Below are 21,645 nucleotides of genomic sequence, written 5' to 3' on the forward strand. Positions count from 1 at the left end.
CCAAAAAAAAAAAAAAAAAAAAAAGAAATAGAAGAGCAAGGGACTTCCCTGGTGGTGCAGTGCTTAAGAATCTGCCTGCCAAGGCAGGGGACATGGGTCCGATCCCTGGTCTGGGAAGATCTCACATGCCACAGAGCAACTAAGCCCATGTGCCACAACTACTGAGCCCATGTGCCACAACTACTGAGCCTGCGCTCTAGAGCCCACGAGCCACAACTACTGAAGCCCGCGTGCCTAGAGCCCGTGCTCCACAACAAGAGAAGCCACCGCAGTGAGAAGCCCATGCACCTCAAGGAAGAGTAGCCCCTGCTCGCTGCAACTAGAGAAAGCCCGTGCAGCAACAAAGACCCAGTACAGCCGAAAATAAAATTAATTAATTTAAAAAAAAATAGAAAAGCAAGGTTTAAGAGCTATTTAGAACATCCTTAAAAACCAGGCTGTGAGGGATGAAAGAAAAGTATGGTGGCTTAGGTCTCAGAAAAGTAATTCAAGACAAGCTAGTGTGAGTACAAGATGACAAGTTCAGTTGTGGACATGATGCGTTTGAAGTATCTTTTTCAGATCCAAAGGTAAATGCCCAGGTAGTTGGGACATGGAGGGATGGCTGGGCTATGGGTTCTCTAAGAACTGAGAATCAGCAGTATGGAGACAGTAGGAGCCAAGAAGTGAATGAGATCACCCAGGAAGCAAGAACAGACATAGAAAAAGGAACATCAAGCAACGCCCCCCCACACACACACACAAAAGACTGCAGTGGAATCTGGAGAAGCAGCACCCAGAGAAGGGGAGGTATAGGTAATAAAAGAAACAGGCAAATAAAATGGGAAGTGTACCAAGAAAAGGAGAACTGCCAGAGAAGGTAGTCAGGAGTATCAAATGCCACAGAGGCTGAAGCCAACCAAGTGGTCTATGGCTCTGGTTGAAGCTTTTCCTAACCGGAGCCAAAGAAGCAGAAGAACGTGCTGCAGTTGGAGGCAGGGGAGGCAGGGGCCATCTTTTGTAAGATCCTTGGGCAAATCTCCAGGACTGACCCCAGAGGGACACATAGCGGTGACGCCACGCAGGTGGTGTGTGGCCCGTCTCTACGATGCAAGAAACCAACATGATCAAGACCTCAGCCTCTGAAGATGGTCACTTTGAGTTCAAAAACCAACTTGCCTGGGAAAGTCACTTAACCTATTTGGCCTCGGTTTTCTCACCATAAAACGGGGGTCGGGAGGGGGAGGACAACAATACCTACCTCAGTGGGTCGGGGTGGGAATAAACTATTTCATGTATTTTTTATAAGTGCTAACAACACCGGCAGGCACAGAACCAACGCTCGTAAGTATTCCCTATAATTCTCACTGTGCTAACTACCTCGGCAGGTTCCGAGGCACCCGGGGCGCGCCTGAAAGGGCTGAGGCGGACGAGACTCTGGGGTAAGACCCGAACAACCTCTACATAGGTTCGAGGGCCCTCCAGGAGTCCTGCGAGCCTCAGTACATAGCTTGGTGGCTGGAGCCTGGCTATCTCTAGGTAGGTCCCCTGGCCAGCGCCGAGGTCCCGCAGCACGTCTCGAGGGGACCTCGCTTCGACTATGACGGCGCCCCTATTCTCCTTTTCTCTTTGGTTCCCCCTGGCCGGACGCGGAGACCCCTAGACTACCAACACAGCCACGCCGCCTTCCCGCGCTCGTCCCGGTACCAACTGAGGCTGCGCGGGCCTTGAAGGGCGGGAGCCACAGACCCCACGCGTGTGCGCCCTCTGCTGGCGCCCAACGGTCTTCCCGGCGCGCTTGCGTACGCGCCACAGACCCCGCCCCCGGGTTGAGGGAGCGCGGAGCCGTTGGCCAAGCTCCCCGCCCTCCCCCTCCCATCGGGGGGCGGGGCCGCCCCAGAGTGGAGGGCAGAAGGAGGGGACACAGGCTGCCACGCCTCTGCCCTGTCCCCATTTGAAGCCCCTCGACTCCTCACCGCTGGCCAATCGCAGTCCGCCCTGTCCTGAGCGCCGGCCAATGAGCGGCACGCTCGGGCCGCTTCCGGCTCTGTGCCCAGCTCGCCCCTTCCCCACGTCTTCCCGAGACAGGCGGGGCGCGGGGGCGGGCGTCGGCCGCGGTGACGCGCGTCGGGCCGGGAGCCAATGGGGAGGTGGGATCGGCGCTGATGGACGGGCCCAGGGGCCAGTGGCGAGGCGCTGGCAGCACTTCCCGTCGGGGAGAGAGTGTAATATGGCGAAGACCTACGATTACCTGTTCAAGCTGCTGCTGATCGGGGACTCGGGGGTGGGGAAGACCTGTGTCCTGTTCCGCTTCTCCGAGGACGCCTTCAACTCCACTTTCATCTCCACCATAGGTAGCAGGGCTGGGGAGCGGCCGGGGGCGCGGGAGGCCCGGGCCGGGCGCGCCCCTGAGGGGCTGGGGCTGAGGGAGCGGCCGGGCCGGATGGGGAAAAGAGCAGAGGGTCGAGGGAACTGGAGGGGAAAAGAGCAGTCGCCTGCACCGCCGTTTGGCGGTTCCCGGGTCATGGGCGGGGTGGGCACCAGGTGCCCATTTCGCAGATGGGGAGACTGAGGCACCAACCCTCAGTCTGCTCAAGGAGTGTATGGCTTGGACGAGGTCTTGGCGCCCGTCATTTTGTTCTGTCCTCGCAGCATACCTTGAAGCAGTTCTTTGGGGTCCTTGTCTTACAGAAGTGGAAACTGAGGCACGGAGAGTTGTCCGTGGGGAAAGGACAGTGACAAGTGACATCTGATCTTACTGAGCATTTACTGTGTGCCAGGCGCTTTATGTGCATTACCACACTTTCCACACCTCTGTGTCAGGTGCTGTTATGAGTTCGTTTCACAGTGGAGGAATTTGAGGCTCAGGGAGGATACTGGACTTGCCCAAGGTCACTCGATCTACAGGTGGCAAGGATGGTATTTGTACCTGGGTGTGTCTGACCCAAAACTCAAGGCTCAACCATCCCAGAGAGATGTGAGCACAGCTGATCCACTTTGAAGCCAGGACTCCAACGCAGACCTCTCCTGCTCTTTCCTCTGGAATGTTCAGGGGTTGAGCCCCTCTCCCTGACCCTGTTTCCCCCATGAATGAATTTCTTCTGGAAGGAATGGTGAGAGGGAGTCCAGACACTTCCCCTGCACGGACTTCCATCTCACTCGAGGGTGACAGAAATGGCGAGTGACAGCCGCCTGCCCTGGGACCTGTCATCCGGAGGAGATGCCAGATAAAAGCTTCAGTGAGAAACCAAAATCAGCGGCTGCCACAGACAGCCCTGACTTCCCTATCGCTAGGCCCAGGACACCGGTTGTCACTTTGCAGAACAGCCTTTCCTGCAGGGCCAGCCCACATTGTGGTTGAGCAGAATTGGCTTGTCGCTTCCCGGTTCTGACATACACAAAAGTGGAGCAGACTTCTTCCCACACCACAAAAACAACCATTGCCCACATGAAGAGTTTGACCTGGAAGTAACACCCATCAAGCAGAGTGGCCTGTAAGCTATGCAGTCTTGCTCTGGAGTGGGGAAGCAGGAGAATGGTCCCCAAGCCCAGGAACTGGAAAAAACCTGGGGAAAGGGCTTTGCTTTACCCCTGTGTACCTTATCTTCCTAAACCCCACAATTAGCTGCTGATTCCATCCTTGCCGTCCTCCAGGAGCTGCACTTTGGAAGACACTTAGCTGCCAGATGTAAAGAGAATTGGACTGGAAATGATCGTGCCTGGGTTCCAGCTGCTGTTTGCCCTTAAACAAGCACTTCGCCTCTCCGAGCCCTGTTTCTTCAGCTTAGGAGTGGTGGTCTTTGCTTTGGCTATCGCCTGGGTTGTGGAGGATCAGAACTGTACAATGAATAGGGGGTTGTCACCGCTGCCAGAGACCATGGAGAAGAAGCAGAATGTCTCTTGTAGTGACCGCATCCTTCCCCTAGGCACATGTCTTTCTGATTCCTCCCCTTCCCTAACTCCAAGGTCAGACTTTGGGATAGCCCATGCGTCCCCACCAATCAGGAAGTGATATTAACTCCTGGTAGACTGTGGCTCGCTCTCAACCCAGACCTCAGTTTCCCAGAGTCAGAACGTTCCCAGTGAGATCAATTCAGGGGTTGAGTGGTTTGTCTGTTTTTTAATTCTTGACCAGGAAACCCAGTCTAGTCCTTTAGGGCTCTGAGGAGGCCAGCCTCCACTTGCAGATGAGGACATAACTTGGGCAAGGTCGTCTAAGGAGGTGGGCGTGGCACTCGAACCCAGGTTCCCTCCCTCCCACCCCGGGATTCTCATTACATTTGTAGCCTTCCTGCAGGCCTCTGTCTTCTAGGAAAGTTTAATTCCCCCTGGCCTTGAAGTTATGGCCTCATGACTAAGGCCTCGTAAAGTTTACACTTCCTAATTAAATTTGGTGTGTTAATAAAACCCAGGAGGAAGATAGAACAGAGTGATGCTTTGGGTTCTGTGGACTGAACAGTGCTTCTTGATTTCATAGGTCCTGTGCATCTGTGAGAGGAGCGGGGTATGTTTTAGGAAGAGTTAACACTGGGTGGCTTAGTCCTGAAATACATTCTGATGCATAGAGGTGATTCTGTATTGGCACTGAGTGTATCTCTGTATTTTCTGTATAGATCAGGGATTAAGTGGCTGTTCACTGTCTGCCCAGGTTACATTTTGCCGAAGCCTATTCTCATAGGCTCCGTCAATCAGTCATTTGTGGTGTGAACTTGGCCCCGTGGCTCCTGGAATTGGCTCTCCCCAGCCTGGCTCAGCCCCCAGCTCCTCCTCAGGGCCCCATTCATTCATTCCTTCAGAGAAGTGGTTGATGTACATGAAAGTGCTTACTTGGTAAACTGTGCGGCACCACGTCGATCCCGTTGCGCTTTATGTTTTCATCCAGCCATCTTTCCCCGGTGCCTGCTGTGCACCAGGCATCCGCCTCAGTGCGGGGGCTGCAGAGATGACTGGGATGAATCAGAGGGAAGCAGAAATGTAACAAAGCCTGTAGTCAGAGTGTCTGTGCGGGACGAGGTGATCGGCTTCTAGTAAATACGTACTCAGGCCCTGCCATGCATTCATGGAGATGCAGCCATGAATAAGACGTGTGAGTCCCTGCCCTCCTGGAGCTTATGTTCTAGGAGACAAAACTCAAATACAGGCTTATATTCCCTGTGGTCCCCAGGACAGCTCCTGAGGCGGGCAGGGATGGAATTAGCATCCCCATGCCGTGTTCTGAGGGGGTCAGGCCAGGCCTCAGTCTCAAGGCTTCACAGGTGGAGATTTAGAACCAACTCCTGGGGGCAAAGGCTGGATTTGGCTGTTACCCCTCCACGCAGGCCATTCCAATTGGCAAGTTTTGCTCCCATGTGCATGGAGCAAATGAGCAAATATACGACGTCAGGGATAGTGCGTGAAGAAGATGCAGCAGGTGAGGGGAGCGAGGATGGTTAGGAAGGCTCCCCTGAGGAGGTGACTTGAACAGAGACCTGAGTGAAGGGAGAGGGGAGCCAGATGGCCATGGAATGAAAGAACATTCCAGGAGGGGAAGGAGCAAGCGTAAAAGCCTGAGGCTGGAACACGCTTGGGCATTGTGGCCGGAGAGGAGGGCAAGAGCCATGGATGCTGAGGTGACCAGGTTAGGAGCACTCAGGCAACTGTTTTCACTTTATTCTGGGGCCCAGGAGGCGGTGGAAAGGTTTTTAACCGTTAAACGGTTTTATTGTCAGGAATTCCCAGGTGCCTTGTGGTTAGGATTCTGGGCTTTCACTGCTGTGGCCCAGGTTCAATCCCTGGTCGGGGAACTAAGATCCCACGAGCCACGTGGCGCAGCCAAAAAAAAAAATGACAGAAAAACCCCCGAAGCAGTTTTATTGACGTATAATTCAACTCACCCGTTTAAAGGGTACAAGTCAGTGGCTTCAGGTATATTCACAGAGCTGTGCAACCGTCACCACAGTCAGTTCTAGAGCATTTTCATTATGACAAAAAGACACTCCACACCCCTTGGTCAATCTCATTAATCTCCTCACATCCACGCCCCAGCAACCACTAACCTCTTTTCTGTCTCTGGATTTGCCATTCTGGATATTTCTTATGAACAGAATTACATACTGTGTGACCTTTCACGTCTGGCTTCTCTCTCACTCAGCGTGATGTTTTCAAGATTCATCCACGTTGTAGCATATGTCGATGCTTCATCCCTTTTTATGGCTGAGTAATATTCCACTGTAGGGAAAGACCACGTTTTGTTTATTCATTCACCTGTTGGTGAACACACTGGAAGGTTTGGAGCAGAGCTTAGCTTGGTGACATGGTTGAGTGTGTGTTTTGGAAGCTGGGGAGGGGATTGAGGGGACAATGGTGGGAGCCTGGAGAGCAGCCGAGGAGGCTGAGAGCACCCTGGCCCTGGGGAAAGGGGACTAAAGCCAGAGGGCGGGAAAGAAGGAGGGCAGGGTCAGGAAGGCTTCTTGGGAGGTGACCTTCCAGCAGGTCTTAAAGGAGGAGAAGTTTGCCAGGCTGACAGGCGGGCAGGGTAGGGACCACCCACAGAGAAGGAACAGCACGTGTAAATGCTAGAGGCCCACCTGCATCAGGTACATCTCGGGGCCCAGCGTCCCGTGTGCTTGGAAGGCCGGGTGCATGTGGCTGGAAGCGTGGGGCTCTGGCCCGAAAAGGGCTGTGGAGCCTGCTTCACGAGGCTGCCTCCCGGGAAAGGGAGGAGAACACGGCTTTGGCACCTGAGCTACCTGGGTTTGCCCGCCAGCTCTGCCCCTCACCAGCTTCACTCTGAGCAGCTCCTTTCTGCCCTCTGAGCCTCAGCCTCCCCTTCTGTGAGAGGAGAAAGTTCGCCGGGTGCCTCCAGATTCGTTTGCGGGATTCAGAGATTCCCACGTGCCCGGCAGGTGCTCCAGAAGCCATGGCAGCTGTTACCTGCACAGGTTGTCAGCATCCGTCCTAGACACAGCTTGGGAAATGGACTGACACTGATGTGCACTTCTTTTTTCCTTTTCTTTTCTTTCAGGAATTGACTTTAAAATTAGGACCATAGAGCTCGATGGCAAGAGAATTAAACTACAGATATGGTAAGAGTCGTTTCCTTCATTAGCCCCTCACCCAGCGAGTGCTTTGAGCCCGAAGCCCCTGGTGCCCCGTACCCTTCCCTATGACCACGGCCTCCATCTCTCTGTGACCAGCCCAGACACATCGGGCTTTCTTCAGAGGCCCCAGGAACGGTGCTCTGCTTTCTGCTGGGGCTTAGAGTCTGTGTCAGCCCCTTCTGAGGACACAGCTACCAGTCCCAGTTCTGATGTGGGCACAGTCTGGGCCTGGGCTTCAGAGCCACCTGTTCCCATTGAACTTGGAGAGAGCCCTCCTGGTGGTGGTGAAGGCTGCCAGGATAGCAAGATACCACAGCCCGGCATTTCCTTCTAAGCCTGTCAGCTCGCTGAAGAAGGCCTGACATCACTTCCTCTTTTGTCTCCTGGGGACGCCCAGGCCTCACTTCCTAATACAGAGACCCGAAATCCCAGAACTGAAAATAAGCTGAGGCCAGGCCCAGCAGTGAGACCTGTTTCTGTTCTGCTCACCTGGGGCTGACTTCCCATGCTACATAAAATCAGGGAATTTGTGAGTCCCCGTCACAGATGGTGACTCTGGTCTGCAGCCCACTGCGCTAGGAAGGCTGGGCTCAGATGGTCAGAGGGTAGGAGAGTCCTACCCTGCAGCCACATCACTTGCAGGGAAGCACGAACCCTGAGCAAAAGAGAGAGAAGTCACATTTGGGAGAGTGGCTCAGTCGTTCCGGTCCAGGCACATGCCTGCGGGTGGGAGGGCTGCCGTGAGATGGACTGTGAAGCCTCCCTCCCAGCGGCTTGTCTCCCCAACTCAAGTCTCAGAGCCTGGACACAGCCCCGCCTGCCCAGCAGGTCCCCTTGACTTCAGTTGTATCCGCCTCTGAACCTGGCTTCAGAATCGAAATCTGGGTGTGGCCCAACCAATCATACTGAGCTCCGGCGGCAGCAGCCAGTCTCTGGCTGCCTCGTAAGTTATAGGGCTTATAGGGCCGTAGAAGTTCCTCTATTTACAACACGTTGGCTCCCCAGCAGTCTCAGTGCCCAAGTCCAAAGTGACACCATACCAGCAAGCAGAAGTTTTTATTTCTTTTCCTCCTGTCCTCGTGCTTCTGCTCTTAGCAGTCGCAGTGGGGTTAATGACTCTCTTAAAATTCTTCTAGAACAGTCATAAAGTAACTGATCATAACCGCTAACATCACCTGCTATTGGCGGCAGAAAGTCAACTTAGCCCCAAATAAGGTGTGTCTGTACAGTCCAGACGTGCAGAGCCCTGCAAAGGGGGAGGTGCAGGGTCAGAGGAGGAGCCCTGGGCCCAGAGACAGAAGACGTGGTCTTGCCCTGGCTCTGCCACTGACTAGTTGTCACCTTTAAACCAAACACTGAATACCCTCCATGCCAGGAGCTGGGCTAGGCACGGGTGCGTGTTACCCAGGTATCTCCACCGTACCCACGAGGAAGGACTTTCCCCCGACCTCCACCAGGATGGCGAGTGTGGAAGTGCTTCCTAAGCCCCGCTGAGCTCGACCAGCTCAGCCCACCAGCAAGGGCTGTGTTCCCGTGCCATGTGACCAGCCTCTTCCACATACAAGGCTCCAGATTTTCACAAATAATAACATCCAACCTTGGCTCTTCTGTGGCCCAGAAACTCTGGGGAAAATCCCCAGGACGACAAGATGTAGCAGAGGAGTCACTGCCACATCCCCAGCCAGGAGACATCAGACACCTGCCCAAGCCAGTTTCCTTCTCTGTAATAATGGGGGGCTGCCTCACAGCGGGATGATAAATCAGGAGATGACCCGTGAGAAAGCTGGGCGTCCATACTGGGTAAATGCCCCTCATTCTCACTGTGACGATTGTTCTCTTTCTGTGTCGCTAATATCCCTTTTTCTCCTCATCGTTAGGGACACAGCTGGTCAGGAACGGTTTCGGACGATCACAACGGCCTACTACAGAGGGGCCATGGTATGGATTATTTTGGCGCGGGGGGGTTGTCTTTTTTTTTTTTACGTCAAAATGAACATCAGTGCCTTAGATACCAAAATCTGGATGTTTCTGAGGAGCCCGTGCTCTGGCTTCTCAGGGGTCCTTGGTCCCAGGTTAGTTTTAGGAAAAGGCTGTGTGCCCCACCTCTGCCCCCTCGTCCTCCATACCTCCCCTTCTGGCTCCAGAAACAATGCAGGGTTCAAGGAAACCTAATTCTCCGGGAATGAAGAAAGACACAGGAAGCCGGTTCTTCCAGGTGAGGTCAGAGAAATCAGAGCCAGCATGCCCCAACACTTCAGAGCGCTCACGTGGCCCGTGTCAGCCTCTGTGGAACTTGCTACTGAAAACATAAAGATCATCCAGGAGCTGACTTGCTAAGGGCTGTTGGCTGTTAACATCTGTTGCCTGCCCCTGAGGTGGGGTCATGTGATAGGAAGACTCATTCATCATCCCTCAAATTATTTTTTTTTATAAATTTATTTATTTAATTAATTTATTTATTTTTGGCTATGTTGGATCTTCGTTGCTGCGTGCGGGCTTTCTCTAGTTGTGGCGAGCAGGGGCTACTCTTTGTTGTGGTGTGCAGGCTTCTCACTGTGGTGGCTTCTCTTGCTGAGCACAGGCTCTAGGTGCGCGGGCTTCAGTAGTTGTGGCTCATGGGCTCAGTAGTTGTGGCTCTTGGGCTCTAGAGCGCAGGCTCAGTAGTTGTGGCACACAGGCTTAGTTGCTCCGCAACATGTGGGATCTTCCCAGACCGGAGCATGAACCCGTGTCCCCTGCATCGGCAGGCGGACTCTCAACCACTGCGCCACCAGGGAAGCCCATCCCTCAAATATTTCTACCGAGCACCTTCTCCGGGCCAGGCCAGAACTAGATGCAGAGGGCAACCTGGATTGGGCCAGGGTCCTGTCCTCGAGAGCCCTGAGCTGGTCATGCGCCTGCAAGGGGTAGACAGAGCAGGGTGCTTGGGGGCCGTGGGGAGTGGGAGGCAGATCCTCAGGACCTTGTTCAGCCCCCTGGGTCACGCTCTGAGTTTGGTCTCCTTACTTGGAAAGTGGAACAGAGAACAGGAGTATGCTCCAGGCAGCTGTGAGGATAGATGGCCAGCTCCCCATTTCCAGCTCCCACTGCACTCCATCCTTTCCATGATGCACCCCATCAATCAGCTATAGACCCGTTTCCTCCACTAGGCCATAAGCTCCAGGAGGGCTGGGCCACCTCTTGGTCCCTGCCACATGCACGGTGCCTGGGGCCATGCTGAATATGCGGTAGGAGCTCAGGAAATACTGATGGACAGCAGAAATGAATAGAGGCATTAAGTATTTAGAGCATCCCGCACAGCATCTGAACATAATAGAAACTCAATCATGTGGGTTGCAACCTTAGTGCTCCTCATTAAAATTAATTTACTAATTTTCCCCTCACCTTGCTTTGCTCTGGTGGGGCGGGGGCCTTGGGGCACTGGGGTCCTGGGGGAGCTTCTGCTGTATGGCCTCAGGTAGGCCCCATCCCTCTCTGGGTTGAAATAGCACCCCCTGCCCCATTCACCAAGCCCTTCCCTCCAGCAGGCAGTGGCCCCAGGTCTTGGCCATAAAGCCCTGAGTGTGGGTGCCATATCATCCCCATTTTACAGATGAGGAGGCTGAGGCTTGGCACCATTCCAGGCCCTGCTTAAATTCACACAGAGGGTAAATGTCTGGGCTGGTAGTGGCTGGCCCTTTCCAGCCCCCACATCTCAGCCAGACCCTGACGAGGCTGGACTGAGCCATCTGTAAGACCTTGTCCAGCCCCAAGATGATTGTATCCTCCTAGACCTGCGCTAACCTGCACAGAAGCCTCTGGCTGTGTGTGGCTATTTGAATCTAAACCAGTAAAAGTAGGACACTCAGCCCCCCGGCCGCACTGGCTGCATTTCAGGTACCCCGGAGCCATGTGCAGCCAGTGGAGACCATATAGGACAGCACAGAGAACATTGGCAATGTTGCAGCCCCGTCATCATCTTCGTCCTTGTGGCAGTGGACCCTTGGGTCCCAGATTTGGGGAGCATCGGGTGTCTGGTGTCTTGTTGTGAGCTTGCAAACAGATATGGGGAGCTGTGCCCAGACTGGGGCCAGGAAAATGGTCACTTGGAGCCCCGAGGGGAGCTTCACGGAGAACCTGGAATAAGGTGACACTGTTTTCCAGGGACTTCTGCTCTTTCCTGATAGAGAGCTCTGTTCACTGCCCCCGACACCGCATAGGTAAAAATCTGGGACCTTGGAATCTTGCATACCTGGTGCCAGCCTAGTGGCGGTGGTGGCAGAATCCTGGGCCATCAAAAGGGCCGGTCCCTGGATAAAGGGGCAAAAAGCCCTCAGAGCCCTGTGGCATTTCTTGCCCCTGACAGTGGGAGGCCAGCTGCTGCGCAGAGGCCCCAGTGATGCTCGACTCACAGAGTCCATCCACCAGTGTCTTTATTCACTCTGGCTTTGGCTGGAGCATGTCACACATCACGGCCACTAAAACTCCTCCAGGTCCTCCCGTCAGCAGTCTCTATTCAGTCTCCCCAAGAGACCACTGAATGAGGGTTCCCAGATGGCATTTTTGAGAGGTTGTGGCTGTAGCAGGCTCTAAGGCCGCTGTGCGTATCCCCAAGGTCACAGCGGGGATTTGGAATTGCAGCGACTCGCTTGCGCTGTCTGTGTGGTTTTGTCACACACCCTCGCCCCTGCGGTTATCTGCCCAGCACACAGGGCCCGGGTTCTTACTCTGCAAATTCAGGCAGCCTCAGAGACGTCTTGGCCAGCACCAGAGCTTGTGGATGGAGGGCTAGGCCCTTGGAGCGGGTAGAGTGAAGGAATGGAGTGAGCCGGGCCTGGGCAGGACAGCTGGGACCTTGGAACCCCGGGGCTGAGCCGCACCGGGGCTGGCGATAGTATTGCTGCAGGCTGGCTCACCACGCGTGCCCTGCGAGGATGTCCAGGGCAACACGGGGACTGTCGCAGGGTGGCCCTGAGCGTTGCTTGATCCTGATGAGGACCCAGGGAGATTTCCTAACGGGAGCCAGTGTCATCAGCTCCTTTAGAGCTGGGCTAGAATCTTAAAGGTCACCTCTTTCTGCACCTCAGTTTCCCCTTTTATCAAGTGGGGATATTTGCCTTTCTCCTCGGCAGTGGCGAGATTGTGGGCTCAAGCAGAGACGGGTTCACTTTGCAGCTATTTCAGAACCCATGGACCGTCTCCCAGCTGCTCACGCATTGGTTATGGAATCACAGAGGCCTCAGCATTGCCTGCCCCAGTGCTTGAAGCCAGCCCCGACTCCGATGGGGTTGTTGGAAGGCACATGGGCATTAGGGTCTGTCCCCCCGGGCTTAGACCCCAGTTGTGTCCTTTACTCTCTGTCGTGTGACTGGGGACGGGGACCTAGCCCCCCACCCCCCAGCCTCAGGTTCCCCATTTTCACAGTGCAGACAGTGGGACCACCCGACCCAAGCCTGTGAGACTCAGGGAGACCCAGTTGCAGTGCCTGGCTCATGGTAGGCACCAGATGAGGGGTGAAGCTGGGGTGACCAGTGGAGGCGGCCCTGGCTGAGCCCAGGAGATGACTCAGGGCAGGGTGGGGGGCAAGTGAGGGTGTGGAAGAGGCTGAGCATAGCCAAGGGTTGGCAAGAGGGGGAGCCCGGTGGGCATCAGGGCCATGGAATATAGCCTGCAGAGCAGGGGGCTGCAGGATGCGAGGCTGAGAGGTTGGCCACTGGGACCTCGCTGGCTGCTGAGACACACGGGCCGTACTTACCCTGCCAGTAGTGGGGAAACAGCAGGGCTCCTTTGTAAGCACAGGTATGGTAGGGTCTGGTCTGCGGCGTGAAGGGTCACATCAGTGGCTGAGGAGCCTGGGACACCAGAGAGAGGCTAGTGGTGGAGCCCAGCAGAAGGAAGGGCCCCGGGGATGGTGTCCTGTCAGGGTCCCTGCTGAACACCTTGCTGGGCCCTCACCTCAGAGGGCTCGCGGCTTGTCCAGAGCGTGTGTCTCTGTCTCTGCTTATTAGGGCATCATGCTGGTCTATGACATCACCAACGAGAAGTCCTTCGACAACATCCGGAACTGGATTCGGAACATTGAGGAGGTAAGGCTTGGGGACCCCTCCCATGTACAGGAACCTCCCACGCATCCTCTCCTCAGCCCTCACCCCGGAGCTTCCTGGTTTACACATGAGATCACTGAGCCCAGAGGCACCTAGAAGTAACTCGCTGGGAACAGAGTCAGGGAGACGGGAACCCACGCAGTCAACCCTGGAGAACACGCTGGCCCCGCCTCATCACAGAGCAACCCTGAGAGCCCATTTCCCCAGCCGGGCTGTCGGGTTTGGGCAACATCGAGGTGAAGGAAGAAGGATATCCAGTCACTGTGAGCATTTGGTGCTTTCTAGAGAAGGAAGGTCCTAGAGTCGGCATGACCTTTGTATCTGGTGGGTGTGGTGAGGGCATGTGTCAGGTTGGACTTTGAACTGCAGCAGAGCAGGGTTTGAGCTGGTATGAGCTCTCTGTGCCCATGCTCAGGCCAGCAGCTGCAGCTGCCTGTGGAAGGAGACCTTGAACCCTGAGGGAAGAGAAGGCGGCCAGCGCCGCCTCCCTGTCCCAAAGCCAGTGTCGTCACCTCCCTGCTCTCTACAGAGCTTACCCTCACCCTCAGAGCCTCCCTGGACAAGGTGCTTGTGGCTTGTGATGACTCACCAGGTGGGGTTCGGGTCTGAGAAGGTCACATCACAGCCAGCACCTGTGAGCAGTTGCACTGGGCCATCTCCCGATGACCCCGTTATTTCCTGGCAGGAGGCTGCACCTGGCCTGAGGAGGGGGTCCTCACACTGGCTTCTGTTCCGGCCGGTAGGCGAGAGAGCTTTCCAGTTAGTAGAAAGTTAGGGAGCAGAGAGGAGCGCGTTTCCCTGAGACCAGATCTGAGCTGCAGCAAGAAGGGCCTTTCTGATGGTCCAGTCCTTCAGGAAGCAAGGCCCACTGGGTTGGAATGTGGGGGCAGGTTGGAGGAAGGGACCGTTTTCAGGCGTGAAGGCAGAGTTAAGGGAACGCCAGGGGATGGCAAAGCACAAAGGGCTGGTGGCGGCTGAGGTCTGCGCCCACCCCCGGCACAGCCTGTTTCTGGAGCCCAGAACAGGGGTGCTGGAGCAGGGCAGAAGGTCCCAGGACAGCAGCTGGGGTCTCCAGCAGAGGAGCCAGGGAAGGAGGGAGGCGAGCAGAGGTCAATACCCCAGCCCCACTTGCCTCCCATAGGCCAGACCTGGCCGGGAGTCCGAGGACAGCCATGGTAGCCTAGTTGGCGTGGCCCATAGAGAAGCTGTCCTTGGCAGCCAGAAGGCGTGCGCTTGGTCAGGGTAGCAGCCAGAACCCTGAACTCTGTCCTGGCACTGGCTCAGTGACATAGGACAGGCCTCTCAGCCTCTCTGAGCTTCAGTTTGTCGTCTGTGCAGGGTGTGCCTAGCAGTCTTGACACCATCACTCTGATCTTGGGGGGTGGGCTACCAGTTGGTTGGTAGTCCGGTCTGACCTTACCTCTCACCTCCACCATCTGCCCCTCCCCTCCAGCACGCCTCTGCAGACGTCGAAAAGATGATACTTGGGAACAAGTGCGACGTGAACGACAAGAGACAAGTTTCCAAGGAACGGGGAGAAAAGGTAGGCATGGTGGCCGGCTTGGGCCTGGCACTGCCAGACACCTCAGGGCAGAGGGACCTCAGCGTCTGGGGTTCCCTGCATGGAGGCCAGCCCTGCCCTACCCCAGAGGGCCCCCCGATTGCTCACTGATGGTGAGGCTGGGCTTTTGGGGAGACTCCCTTAACAATCTTTTTGAGCATAAGATGACCCATCTCCTGGGATGCAGGGCTTGACTGGGCATGCAGATGAGTCGGTTGTCCAAGTGGGGCACATGCCATGGGAAGCGAAGGTGGAAAGCACACGCCCAGCCGGGCTTCAGGCTAAAGACTGAAAGCAGCGAGGGCTTCTGGGTGTGCTCTGCTTACTTCCGCACAGCGTCTCGTGGGACCCGTCGAGGCCACAGCGGGCGGAGAACAGAGCCATGGTTTGAGCCAGGCCCTCCTCCACCCTCCTGCCACGGACATTCACCACCTGCTCTCCACTGGTGGCTTGAGGGAGCAGGCCCCACTCTGTCTGTCTGTCTCGGCCCCCCTCAGGGCGCTGTGCAGAGGTCTGGGTACCTGGTGGCTGATGTTGCATGTTTATCTCCCTCCCTCGCAGCTGGCCCTGGACTATGGAATCAAGTTTATGGAGACCAGCGCGAAGGCCAACATCAACGTGGAGAACGTGAGTCCCGGGCCCACAGCGCCGGCCCATTAGGGCTAAGGATCGGGCCGCACCCTCCAGGGAGGCTCTGTCACAGGGACTGGTCACAGCTTCGGCTGCCTCTTGGACAGACGGCTGAGAGGCACTTCTTGGGCAGCACCGTGTGCCAGGCCTCTTGCAAGGCCCAGGGGGCCTGGGGGAACCGCCCCCATGTCCTGACATCAGCAGGTGCCAGCCCCAGCTGGGCACCTAGGACATGATCTCACTGGCTCTCACGCAGCCCTGGGGAGCAGGCGCAGTTTTGCAGGTGGGGAAACCGAGGCTCAGAGAGTCTCTGCGCTGGCTGGCGCCCAGGCCTGCCTCCGGGTTTGTGCTTTCGTTCACACCACCCGCACAGACAGGGTCACGAGCCCATACAGAGTAGGGCACCCTGACCAAGCCTTGGCCCAGGCCTCCTCCTACTGTCCACCAGCAGTGCCAGCCCTGCAGCTCACCTGCCTTCTCCTCCTTACTGCCACTCCCGTGATCTTTCCAAAATGGATCTTCCACGCCACTCCCAACCTCAGCCCCTGCGCGAGGCACAGAAGGCCCTCGCTAGCTGGCCCCAGCCAGTGTGTGCCGCCCACAGCTCAGGCCTCGCCCACCACTCTCCGTCCCTGGCCGCCTGTGCCTCACCTTCCTCCAGGCCTTTGCCACAGTCCCTACGCCCCCACCTTCCCATCAGGGACCAGCCCGTGTGGCCCCTTCCCGAGGAGGCCTCTGCCGTTCCCCAGGCCCTGAGGCCCCCTTTAGGCGTCCGCAGCACCCCAAGGTACCCTCCGCGACAGAACTTCCCACGTCACCTGGGTGTTTGCTGAGACTCTGCTTCTTGCCGAACCAGGAGCCCCTCGACTGCAAGTGCTGAGGCCAGCTCATCTCTGTATGAGGCCCGGAGTAGGGTTGGTGCCAGAGTGGGGTTTATAAGTGTTGTCCAGGTGGGGGAAGGGAAGAAACGGTCAGGAGCCTGTGACAGAGGCAGCAGCCTGGGGTCAGGCCTTCGCCAACCCTTGAAAGATGAACCTTTCACCCTACCTACCAGGCCTTCTTACTGGGCGAGGACCCAGAATGAAGCTCGTTTGGCCAAGGAGCCACTTGTCTTTCTGCCCTGCCCCTGACTGTTAGAAGCGTGGCAAAGTGGGCAGATAGAGCACAGGGGTCAGGGATGGAGAGCTCAATCAGTCAGTTAGCCACTGAGTGCCTTGAGACAAGTCACTTGGGCACCCCCTCTCCAAGCCTCAGCTTCCTCTCTGACCAGCCAAGGGTGATCCCACCTTTCAGAGTCATTGGTTTAGGGGAAGTGGTCCAGGTGGGTGGGGGTATCCCTGTAGGGGCAGGAGATGGGACTGAACAGGTGAGACCCATGCCCAGGTCTCTGTCCTAACACTGTTCCCCACACTGGCCCTGCTGTTGAGCCGCACCCTCTGTGTGGCAGTGTCTAGGAACCAGCAGGCCCCCCACCTGCTTCCCATTCCTGGGCTACTAACTACGTGCTTATTCCACAGGCATTTTTCACTCTCGCCAGAGACATCAAAGCAAAAATGGATAAAAAATTGGTGAGTGTGTGTCCTCCCCGGATCCCCACATGCACCCCTGTTGGAGCTGGCTGGCATCGCTCTCAGTGGTGTGATGCACCCCCAGGCAGATCCTGCTTCTTAGGGCCCAGGTGCACCTAGTAGGGCATCTCTAGGAAGGGGGGTAGAGTTATCGGGTGTGGTGGGGCCATCCACCCTGAACATGCCTCTCAACTACATCTTTCCTCCGTGGCCCAGAGCTGCTCAGTACCAGGCGCTGCTCACTAAGCACACAAGCTAGCTGGGGACACCGGACCCTTTCCGTCCCTCTTGGGAGCCAAGCAGGCACGAAGGTAGAGGGCCTCCTGCAGAAAAGCCCCCCAGGCAGGCCCAGAACCACGGTCCACCCCGTAACAAGGCCCCCAAGCCGGGCTCGTGTCTGACAGCTGCCGGCTTTCCATCCTGATGAGTCCAGCAGGTCGATAGCCTTTTTCTTCCTTCCAGCCCGAAATTCTGCAGGTTGTGACAACCTTCAGTGGGTGCCGGGGCCCTGAGGCCTCCAGGAGGTCCTGCCTGAATCCCTCCGCATCCACCCTTTCATTCCTTTCTAGCTTTTCTGTTTACCACATGAGCAGTTTCACAGTCCCCAGCATCCAGCATAACTAGTGCTTTCTTGGTAGGGTCTGAACGCTGAACTATATTTTGGGCATGTTAGCGGCTAAACGCTGTCGTGAGTCTTACTCCAAAGCCTCTGTTCCAGTGACCACTCTTCCCGCCAAGTGATGCTCCCTGTTGTCTGATACGAGAGCATAAAGCACTCTATTTGTGACCTGTTCTATGTCTGTGCATATAGGACTGCTCACACCATACAAAACGCCATTCAGGTAGTTCACATCTGACTTAAAATGAGTGTCATTTTCATAATTCTAAGATGCTGTGGATTGAATTGCAAGGCACACAATCAATTTAGTAGCAGCTGCTTAGCCAGAACAGAGGAGTCTGTGTGAAACCACTGTGCTTGTAGGAAGCTTTTCTTACAGTTGTGATTTTCTCAGAATTCTGTGTAAAACCACTGTGCTTGTAGAAAGCTTTTCTTACAGTTGTGATTTTCTCAGAATTCTGTGTAAAACCACTGTGCTTGTAGAAAGCTTTTCTTACAATTGTGATTTTCTTAGAATTCTGTGTAAAACCACTGTGCTTGTAGAAAGCTTTTCTTACAATTGTGATTTTCTTAGAATTCTTTCCTCTTCAATATAACAGTAAAATTTTGATTTTTAACGATCCTGCTGACTCACTCATGCCCGCCGGGAGTTACACGGAGCCTCACGGCAACACTTTGCCTGTGTTATTGATACCGGCCTGTTGATGGCCTCCAGAACGTGCTGTATCCTTCCAAGGCATAGATTGTGATGTTCACCATAATCCTTGCAGTTTCTCTTTTTTTCTTAACTAAGTTGCAAATCACCAACAGTTAAATTCTGTTCATTTCCTACCACCTTTGTTTATGTTCAGAGTTACAACCCCACATCACTTCTATCAGGCGTCTTTTTTTTTTTTTTTAATGTAATTGACATAGGACATTGTGTAAATTTGGCACCGTGTAGGCATTCAGCAGTTACTGTTGAATAAATCCAGGTTTTATCTGAGAGCTGAAAGATGAGAAGGAATTAGTCAAAGAAACAGGGCTGAACCTTTCCAAACATGGTGATGTGAGAGAAAATAGGATTTCAGTTCCCAGGGTAGGCAAGGATCAGAACAGAGGCTTCAGATGCCGGGCGACAGCACTGATGGATTTTCAACAGGGCTTGAGTTTAGGGCTTACCTCACCTGCAGCAGGGTGGAGGGTGAACTGTGGGGAAAGGTGGGGAGCCAGAGCCTTGGCACAGGGGCAGGGAGACCAGCCGGGTGAGTGAGTGGCACTGGGACCTTGAACCCAGCCACTCCAAATCCCAAGAGAGAGTACCTTTCTGCTGCCCTCAGCTGCCTCACTGATAGGTGCTCAGCACAGATGGGTAGATGGATGGGAAGGAGGCAGGGGTGGGTGAATGGAAAGAAGGAAATAGGGAAAGAAGAGAGTGAGATGGGTAAATAAGTGGTTGGAAAGATGTTGAGAGGGTGAATGGAAAGGGGTGGTTAGGTACGTGAATGAGTGATTAAAGGTATGAATTGTTGGAAGGAGTGATGGGTAGTAGATAAAAAGCAGATCTATGGGTTTGTGAAAGATGAATTGTTAGTTGGAGGGGACAGTTGGATGAATGGGTGGATGGTTGGTTGGAAGGGGATGGATGGGTGATGGATGGGAGGGGATGGATGGATGGTTGGTTGGAAGGTGACAGATGGATACATAGGCTGGCGGTTGGTTGGTTAGTTCATTAGTTGACTGGCTGGTTGGTTAAGAGACATAGAGCTCACGTTGCTCAGCCGTAACCTCAGAAAACCTCTTGTGATTTCAGGAAGGCAACAGCCCCCAGGGGAGCAACCAGGGAGTCAAAATCACACCGGACCAGCAGAAGAGGAGCAGCTTTTTCCGATGTGTTCTTCTGTGAGGAACACCGCCTTACCCTGAGCCTCGCTCAGCCGAGCTGACTGTGCCTGTCCTGAGTGAGCCCCTCACTCAGCCGGGGCCCTCCCCCCTCACCACTCCCCGCCACGCCGCGGCCCCCGGGCCCGTGGCCACCGGAACACAATCGAGAAATTGTTTATTTTGGTAACTGATCTTTTTCAACTCTGGAGATGGAAGAAGTTAAGAATCTGCTACCTTTCCTGCGACATCCACTGAACGGGTCCACGCACCGTGTAAAGCTAGAGAGAGAGGTGGAGCCACGGCACGGCCGTCAGTAGCAGCCCACACGGCAGGCCTCCATCTCTGGGCCTCGACATAGCTAGAGCCCCGCCGGAAAGCCCGTGCATGTCCCCCGCGGCAGAAGCGAGGCCCCCAAAGGCCAGTGATAGCTCCAGGGGAGCCCGTCTCTGCACCCTGAGCGAGGCAACTCACATCAGGCCCGGGAAGCGTCTGCCCAGCAAATCCAACACCCGCTTTCACCTCTTCTCTCAGTTTTTGGACAAGTGAGTTAACTGTCAAACCAAAGGGAAGCACAAATTAAGGAAATCTGAGGAAAGAAGCATAGAGTGGCCTTTCCTGTTTACAGCCAGGTTTGGTCCCGTGGTCCAGCCAGGCCTTGGGCATGGCCAGTAGGTCCCTCCACAGTCCCCACCTGAGCACTGAGGGGTCTCTGTGCGTGCCACGGTGACCCCAAAATGCAGTCACACACGGCCCACCCTCGATCGGGGCACCTACTCCTCTTCGTCCTCCCGCTGTCTCCAAATCGGACGTTCTTTTCTAGAGATTTTTATTTTTCCAGATCTGTAGTGTCAGGAGGTGATTCTCTCCTTGATTTCCATCAGCAGACCCAGGTGATCGGGAACACACGCATTCCCCCCCCCCCAACCTCTCGGACGTGGCTGAGTGTGGGGTGGCCTGCGGGGCCCGACTGCAGAGCAGTCTGGGTGGGTTTTTAACTGCCATTGCTCAGTTCTGTTTTGACATCTCTACCGTCCCATAGACTGCGGTCGGGACCAGGTAACCAGGCCAGGAGGGTGTCACCAGGGAGCCTTTCCTTTTCTTTTTTTTTGAATTAAAACCAACATACCAGCAATTGTCTGCTCTCCCCTTGGTATCTCTTAACATGCTCTGTTTACATCGATAAATGCACTTAAGGAAAACAAATTAAAGCTCATTTTAAAGTTAACGGATTTTTATGTCCACATTCTCTGTAGGTACACAGATGTGGCCAGATGTTGGGTTCACAGGATGCCTGCTATTTAAAACACAGCCCAGGTCAGCAGGGGCCTCAGGTCTGGACAAGATCAAAGTAGAGGTGGCAGGAGGAGGTGGCAAGCTGGAGGAGAAGGTCACCCCAAGCTCTGAGGAGGTGACGCATTATCAAAAGACTGACGGGGGAGAATAAGCTTCCCAACCTGCCCCCTTCCCCAAACACACGCAGCACAGAAAAGCAAGGAGGTGTCCCTCCCTGCAGCACCACTTCATACACCACACCCCCTGCTTAACCCGCTCGGTCCACATCAGTCCCCGTCATGCCACCGAGTTTCTCTCGTCTTGGTCCCTACTGCACCCATTTTGCCAAGTTGAGTGATCCACTCTGAGCGCCCCCCTCACCTCTCAGGAAGTCTCCTCCCCATGGTCCTGCTTCAGACCCACGGCACAACCAGGGGCTGAGCCTCAGTTGGGCATGATCATAGTTCCCACCTCATAGGATGGCTGTGAAGGTCCCGTGAGGGCGCATCCCAAGCTAACTGCTATCACATTGTGTCGTCATATTCATATCCATCGTCATTAGCATCATTATTTGTCTTGTGCCCCAAGAGAAAAGCTCACCTCTCTTTTCACACCTTGTCTCTAATGGGGAACAAGTCATCCAAGTAGCTTACAGCTTTGAGCTGTAAGTATTTGCCCCATAATGCCCTAAAATTCCACCAGTGACCCCCTGCAGCCAGGTCAGGTGGCATCCTTGAACTCCTCAGTCCGACCTTGTACCAGCCTCTTGCTCAGAGAGTCATTACTATTCCTTGTGTCTGAAGACTTTGATGGGGTGGCAGGTGGGGAAGCAGCTCCTCAGCTACCATCCTCTTGTACCGAGACAGATGACACATCGGCTCTTTTTCTAATTACAGCTTTATTGAGATGTAATTCACACACCATACAGTTCACCCACGGAAGTGTGCGATTCAGTAGTCTTTACTGTGTTCACAGCATTGTGCAACCATCA

General features: G+C 54.9%; 1 protein-coding gene across 1 annotated transcript; it reads left to right on the top strand.

The window, feature by feature from the left end:
* The first annotated feature begins 1,991 nt into the window (after window positions 1-1,991).
* RAB8A (RAB8A, member RAS oncogene family) lies at window positions 1,992-19,922 on the top strand. The gene is made up of 8 exons (XM_024767346.1): window positions 1,992-2,333; window positions 6,983-7,043; window positions 8,936-8,996; window positions 13,046-13,123; window positions 14,595-14,684; window positions 15,264-15,329; window positions 16,850-16,900; window positions 19,312-19,922. Exons 1-8 carry the CDS (start codon window positions 1,997-1,999, stop codon window positions 19,402-19,404), a joined length of 837 nt encoding a protein of 278 aa, XP_024623114.1. The 5' UTR covers window positions 1,992-1,996; the 3' UTR covers window positions 19,405-19,922.
* Window positions 19,923-21,645: the final 1,723 nt, after the last annotated feature.

Source organism: Neophocaena asiaeorientalis, unplaced genomic scaffold (genome assembly GCF_003031525.2).
Source record: "Neophocaena asiaeorientalis asiaeorientalis breed wild unplaced genomic scaffold, Neophocaena_asiaeorientalis_V1.1 scaffold87, whole genome shotgun sequence".
NCBI lineage: Eukaryota > Metazoa > Chordata > Mammalia > Artiodactyla > Phocoenidae > Neophocaena > Neophocaena asiaeorientalis.

Coding starts and splice junctions, on each gene's coding strand:
- RAB8A (XM_024767346.1), top strand. CDS start 1,997: ATGAGCGGCACGCTCGGGCCGCTTCCGGCTCTGTGCCCAGCTCGCCCC. Junction 8,997..13,045: donor CCTACTACAGAGGGGCCATG/GTATGGATTATT, acceptor TCTGCTTATTAG/GGCATCATGCTGGTCTATGA. Junction 13,124..14,594: donor GGATTCGGAACATTGAGGAG/GTAAGGCTTGGG, acceptor CCTCCCCTCCAG/CACGCCTCTGCAGACGTCGA.